The sequence below is a fragment of the Borostomias antarcticus genome, assembly GCF_949987555.1.
Source record: "Borostomias antarcticus genome assembly, chromosome: 4".
Classification (NCBI taxonomy): Eukaryota; Metazoa; Chordata; class Actinopteri; order Stomiiformes; family Stomiidae; genus Borostomias; species Borostomias antarcticus.
In genome coordinates this window covers 31,384,601-31,391,455 of record NC_140237.1, presented here as the reverse complement: position 1 = coordinate 31,391,455, position 6,855 = coordinate 31,384,601, and the positions used below count along the sequence as shown (strand labels likewise).

The 6,855-nt window shown below is 43.4% G+C and overlaps 1 protein-coding gene across 1 annotated transcript in view; it reads left to right on the top strand.

Annotated features, from left to right (window-relative positions):
- Positions 1-4,561: 4,561 nt before the first annotated feature.
- The window catches only part of aldh1a3 (aldehyde dehydrogenase 1 family, member A3), a 13,499-nt gene continuing 11,205 nt past the window's right edge, over positions 4,562-6,855 (top strand). The window contains exons 1-4 of the mRNA XM_084437106.1: positions 4,562-4,695; positions 5,031-5,135; positions 5,374-5,514; positions 6,832-6,855. The exon at positions 6,832-6,855 is cut by the window's right edge and continues 106 nt beyond it. Coding sequence (XP_084293232.1) covers positions 4,597-4,695; positions 5,031-5,135; positions 5,374-5,514; positions 6,832-6,855 — 369 coding nt within the window. The 5' untranslated portion in view covers positions 4,562-4,596. The remainder of the gene's footprint in view (positions 4,696-5,030; positions 5,136-5,373; positions 5,515-6,831) is intronic.

Below are 6,855 nucleotides of genomic sequence, written 5' to 3'. Positions count from 1 at the left end.
GACTTTAGTTAATGCACTACTGCTGTGTGAAGCGCTCTCCTGGCTGTTTCTGTGAAGACTCCGGCTGTTCCTCGCGGGGTCCAGAGGGTCATATGCTTCTCAGACTCCCTGCTTATGAAATGAGAGATGACTCATTAGTCCTGGGAGGTATTCCCACTTCATAATAGATGCATATTTGTTTTGAAACAGAAAGTGAAAAATGTTTTTGGAGGGGATGTGGCATGTCGCAGCAATAGCCTCAGAACTATCTGCTGACTGGTAAGAATTGTGAGATGAATGTTGTGTTTGTGACAAGCCGACAGTCCCACCCGAGACTAAGATAATACGATGAACATGTTTCCAGAGTGGGTCCTAAAGTTAGGTGACAACAATCTCACAAAATTGAAAGTGTTAATGATTAACACAGACGTTGAATGTCCACACTGGATGCTGTGTTGTGTTGATACTCAACACTCTCCTTTAAAGTTTTAGTTATTGATAGTTTTATGAAAATCATAATTCTTCCATCTGAAGACAATCAAATGTTTCTTTTTTACATCAAATAAACTCAAACTCACTTATCATCGCTGTCAGACTTATTGATGGCAAGTTTTCAGAATGTTTAAAAGAACATTCCAATTTCTATGTTTCTGAACATAAAGTCCCATATAATGAGCTGTTGTGAATGTAATTGGTCCCGGGGCTGTGAGGTGTTCAGAGGTTGGACAGGGTTGACCCAGCTTTCAACTGGAAGAAAAAAAAAATCCCCAAAATGGAGTTGAGTGGTTTTCATCTGACAGAGACGCTGTTTTTATATCCTCATACACCTCTAGCGTAAAACATTTAAATATGTCAAAGTTATTGCTCATTCGCTCTCTATCAACTGTACAATCGGGTTTCCAAACTGCCCACGACTGAGGATGTCATCAGCCAGGAAAGGTAACTACAGCCAGCCAGGGGCTCAGCTACAGACTGTGATGATGGATTCTATATCTATGCTTCTTTTGTTTGACGGTGTTCATCAATGAACTTGCAAATTGCTCTGATCTTAAACACAAAAGCGTTCTCTCACTTAACCGTCTGAATAAGCCACCGGGCTGGGCTGAGTCGTTGGGAAGTGACAGAGGATAAGAATCTCTTTCCTACATCAAAGGACCAGAGGTCCCCTCTGTCAGCCAGGGACACAAGGAAGGGACAGGGAGGGACTGACCTGTCAGGGACAAACCCTGATGGACCAAAGAGGGGACATCCATTCATTCATATACAGTATCCCTCCATGAGAAAATGGACATCTGTCATACAGTTGTATCTGTCTGAGCTTTGCCTTTATAAGGGCTTCTTAGGCCTGGACCATAGCAAACACACACCAGTATTTGCCATGTCTCTCCTATGATGCTTTTTTAGCCTCTCTTACTCTGAAATGTAATTTCATGTAATGTATTGCTTTATAAATGTTCTTAGCCGGTAGACAAACATACTCCTGGAGCTTGCTCGATCGCCTTGTTGAGAGGGGTCAGGGAAGAATTTTTACAGCTCACTTATCTGGCCCCCGGGTGATTACTGTTTTTTTGCTTCCCTCTGGAATATGTAGAGAGTGGATCGTATGCCCACCTCCCTTGTTCTCCGTAAAGCGCATTGTGTTGCCTCTGGGTATGAAATGCGCTATACAAATAAATCTTTGATTGATTGATTGATTGATTGGTTGATTGGTTGATTGGTTGATTGGTTGATTGGTTGATTGGTTGATTGATTGATTGATTGATTGATTGATTGATTCTGCTGTTCCTGAGTTGTCATAATGGCCCAGATATGGAGGGTTCATTTCATGTAACATATTCGATGGAATTAACGCACTCTTTGGAAACTGCTTAAGGTAATTTTCCAATATGGTAGACTATGGTGTAGTGCTTTTAAGTGCAATGTATTATTAAGTTATTTAACTGCACTTGCTATGGCAGGTTCCTCAACTATCGTCCGTGTTCACTTAATTGAACAGGCTCCCACACATATTTGGGTACTGTAACAGAATATAACCCTCTGAACAAGTTTTGTTCTTTTTTTTTTCCCCTCCTGTATATTTTGCAACAAGCAGGGGACCCGCTTCTTTCTCATCAGGGCTGAAAAGGGTCTTTGTCTGGGGTCGAACACCTGGAGGGAGTTATCTCAGTGGTACTGGCTCTCTTTCTCTCCCTCTCTCCCTCTCTCTCTCTCTCCCTCCCTACCTCCACATGGCCTGTCCTTGTCTCCATCGTATTCTCTCTCTCCCTCTCTCCCTCTCTCTCCCTCCACATGGCCTGTCCTTGTCTCCATCGTATTCTCTCTCTCCCTCTCTCCCTCTCTCTCCCTCCACATGGCCTGTCCCTGTCTCCATCGTATTCTCTCTCTCCCTCTTTGCGTGATTCAGATGCAGGACTTCCTGTCATTGTCAGGTCACCTGTAACAGGGCCAGGGCTCACTGATAATATCTACTGGTCAAAATCAATGGGAGATTTCATTGATGGGGGGGGGAAAGCCACATGACAGGGGTATGATTTGCCACTCTCATTTTCATCGTTACTATATATTAATTAATTTTAAACCATGTGCTTGTAGGCCCACATGAAAACCTTAAATAAATACCTATTGAAACCACACTGAACCCAATATTCTGTTAGAGTGTAGCAGCATAGTATTTCATTCAGCTATTGTGTGCATTGGAATGAGTGTTTAACAGTAACAGTTTTTTTGTCCTGCATATTTTGTGTGCTGTCAATAAGAGTTTCATAACAAAGGCCGATGTTACAATTAGCTGTCTGGGATATGATTCTAATAGGCCCTGAAGCCTGCTGAAGAGAGGAAACTTGACCTTCATTAGAAGGTGTGCAACACCAATTAGCCTGGGCAGCCAGGCCCGGAGGACGGGGTCACCTCACTTTCCCACAAAGGGTCTCCCCCCGCAACCCCTGTCCGGGGAGATCTACATACGGCACCTGTTAGAGCAAAACAGCAGCAGCTCAAACAACTTAACCAAAGAACCATCACTATATAGTAAATATATGATACTTATACTTAGCACATATTTAATAAAAGGTATAAATATGCCTCTATATGTTGTTATTAAAAGCAGGTTGACCAGGGGGATATTAGGCCCACAATCTATAGCCGTGAGTTCCTTCTCAGCCTGGAATTCCAGTTTGCTTATCTCTAAAAAGCTCTATAGGCGAGATAGTAACAGCATTCGCAGGGCAATTATTGAGTATTTGCATAACGTCATCTGATGTTGAAATTGAATGGCCGCACGTTTAGTTCTGTCCAAAATAATTCCCTTCCTCTCTGGTCTGGAATTAAACTTCCATGGTGTGCTTTGCTTTGCTTTTCTACCCCCCCCCCCCTCTCTCTCTCTCTCTCTCTCTCTCTCTCTCTCTCTTTCCCTCCCTCTCTCTCCCTCTCTCTTTCCCTCCCTCCCTCTCTCTCTCTCTCTCTCTCTCTCTTCATTCCTTCCCAACTTTCCTCTCGCTCAATCACTCTGGGTCTCTCTCTCTCTCTCATTATAAAGTGTTAGAAAGTTGCTGAAGTGAGAAATGAGCCTGTAAAGCTCGTTGTCCTAATTAAACTTTGACAAGAAGAGTGACAAGAACCAATGAAGGGGAAACAATGGCAACTGTGTTGAGTACGAGTCCGGAGCGAGAAGCGGCTTTGTCCCCTAGAACAAAAGCGTTTGTTTGCATGTGTTCAACTCTATTCAACTTCACCAGGCCCAGGTGCAAAAACCAACTTTGGAAGGAACATCACAACTCATCACACCTTTGCACGGCTGATGACCGCCCCGCAGTCGCCCCCAATCCTCGTCCAGAAGCAGATCAAAGCTACTTTGTTACAATGTAAATATTGAGCTGGAGAATTAATTCTCTCATTACTTTCATTGCCTGGACTGGAAGACACAGCCAATAGTAATCTCGCTATCAGAGGCGATTCCAGAGACTTCACGCTGCGCTCGGTGTTGCGCAACGCAGCCACATTGGCTGTTGATGACTGTGAACTTGATATTGCATCAGTTGAAGTTGATTTCTATATTTGCACCAATAAACCAAAATATTTACCAAAGGGAACAAATGAATATATTCCATAATCGTAGATTGGAATATAAAAATGACAACATGCGAACAGTGAACCTGAACTTGACGTGAAGACTGTTCACGCACCCCGGAGGTAAAGGCCCGTATGTGAGGCGATCATGCTGCCTGCTGCAAATGCTCGCATTATACACAGAGCCTAATGCTTTTTGTTTCTATGATTTGTTACTCTATTCAACAATTTAACAATTCATCGGCTAGTCTTTGAGCTGTCATCAAGTAGGCCGTTAGGCGCCAGTACTGGCCGGTGCCATACACCAAACACACCGTCGTTTAATGTAACTTTATCTATATATTCCCACATAATATTACAAGAGACGAGTGTATGATTCCACAAGATAAAGGGCCGTGATATTTTGATAGGGGCGGAGCTGGGCTATCCTCAGCTGCTCTGTGGAGAGGGAGGAACTTCACATTCTTATAAAACCCATTGGATACGTGAACAGTGTTGAGCAGAGAGAGCACGGACTCGGAGAAACGGACTGAACCGGACTGGTGACGTAAAATGGCCCAAAACGGAACTACCGCGAACGGAGTGGCCGAGGAGAGTCATGCTATGAGTTTCCCCCAGCCTGTCAAAGTTCAGGAGATCAGGCACACTAAGGTAGGCGCACACGGTTTCTCCAATATAACAGGCTTTTGATTTGAAGCGTAGCCTACTGTGGGACACCGTTTGATTAATGCAGCAGATCGGCGCATTTTAAGGAAGCTTTCAATGTGTGTGTTTTACTGTCTAAAATTTGATTAGGTTACAATTAAAATTTTGACAACATGCCTGTAATGTCAGCAGGGTAGGCTACTTAAACCGGGCGAGTTTAATCAAATGATGGGTATTTATGACAACTAATAAAGGTTATCCAATCTAAAGATCTAGACTACTATCTCATTAGGTCTTCGTGTACCCTTTGATTTGGGAAAATGTATTTCTGTATCCGACAGATTTTCATCAACAACGAATGGCACACCTCTATCAAAGGAAGGAAGTTCCCAACTTTCAACCCCGCAACAGGTGTTAAAATCTGTGATGTTGAAGAAGCCGACAAAGTAGGTCGCTGAATTATAGACCATAAATGATGTTTAACGGTAACAGGATGGACACAGTTGGGCCTATAGCCAATTATGTTTTTGATCAACATAAATTAAATGGAAATTAAATGTAGCATGTCCTCTTCTTTTGCAAAAGCCTAATTGCCTCAGACTCACGTGCCACCTGTTTTAGCACCGATCACAATCCGGATGGGCGATTGAGAAGTGATGAAAAATTAAAAAATCCCCTCTCCAGGCAGATGTGGACAAGGCGGTGGACGCTGCCCGCGCGGCCGGACAGAGGGCCTCGCCGTGGCGGAAGATGGACGTGTCAAGCCGCGGAAGACTTCTGCACAAGCTCGCGGACCTGATCGAGAGAGACAGGGTCCTCATGGCGGTAAATTTCTCAGCAATCCTCCGTTAGTATAAACCAGGTTTAGGGTTAAAGGTCAATTCAGAATATATTTTATAGGACTATTTTACTACTATAAGCCAATCTCTCTCTCTCTCTCTCTCTCTCTCTCTCTCTCTCTTTGGCTGGTTTCTAGTTTTCTTCCCTGTGTCAGATACCACTGCGCTTGTAATGAAATCCTTGTTCCTAGGCCTTCTCAGTCCACTGAGCTGCCAGCGCATATTAGGAATCAGATTTGTAAATGAAACGTTACAGATGTGAATGAAGTAATATTATGGGATTGCATGTGACTGCTAATTGCAAACATGCTCTGTCTGCACTGGTGGTGTGCGGGGGTATGGCTAATTACGCTAACTGCCAGCTCTGTTGTGGGAAATAAGGAACAGATTTCCTATGTAAAGGTAAAGCTGCTCGTCTTGGAGCTCAGTAGCACTCCACCATAGATCCCTATGGAAAGGTAGAGAGGCCGTATCTGCTTGTCTTTGAGCTCTGTAGCACTTCACCTCTTGTTGCAGTGGTTTGAAGCTTCTAGTAAATTCCAGAGATATGCAGAGAAGACGAAGGCAGAGTAACAGAAACATTAAAAGGATACAAATCATGTTTGACACATCGGATCCGATGACATAGAGATTGTCTGTTCGTCAACCCGTTGGTTTGAGTTGGCAAGTCTCGTGTCCTTCAATCAGGTCCTTTAACTGCGTCAGCGTATCAATAACAGTGGGCTCACTTGGTGAATTATGTTCCAAACATATACCAACTGATGGATAGCTTCTTTTCCCATATTATTCTAATTTCTGTGTACCAAATGTGATCTCTGTGCTTGATAAAGGCACGATTGTTGATCTAAAGTGGAGAGACGTTTCATATGATACGCGTATGAGACGGATGGACAGTATTTCATTGTCATGGCTGATGTCCTGTTGCGCCACCTTTGGTTCTGTTGCGCCACCCTTGGCTCCGGGCAGAACCGCGCCTGCCAGCGATGGAAGCCATGCAGCGCCCACTGGGCCTGCCCAGCCTCTCGTACATTTATCATTATTAGAACCATTATTATTGTTCTTTTTGGACCCTGAAATTCCCCCTGCATATTAAATTCTTGGCTTATGTCAGGCGCATAAAATATTGTTTTGTAGCAACTGGTGAGTTGGTGTGTCTCATGCAGTGTGCAATTTCGGTAACTACTAGAGAATATGACATACATGTAATAAAACACATTTTTTCATTAATTCATCAAAATAAAATGAGATGGATGAGATCACTGACATAATGAATACTCTAACAGCAAATACTTCTCTCTTTTAGACCATGGAGACTATGGATACAGGG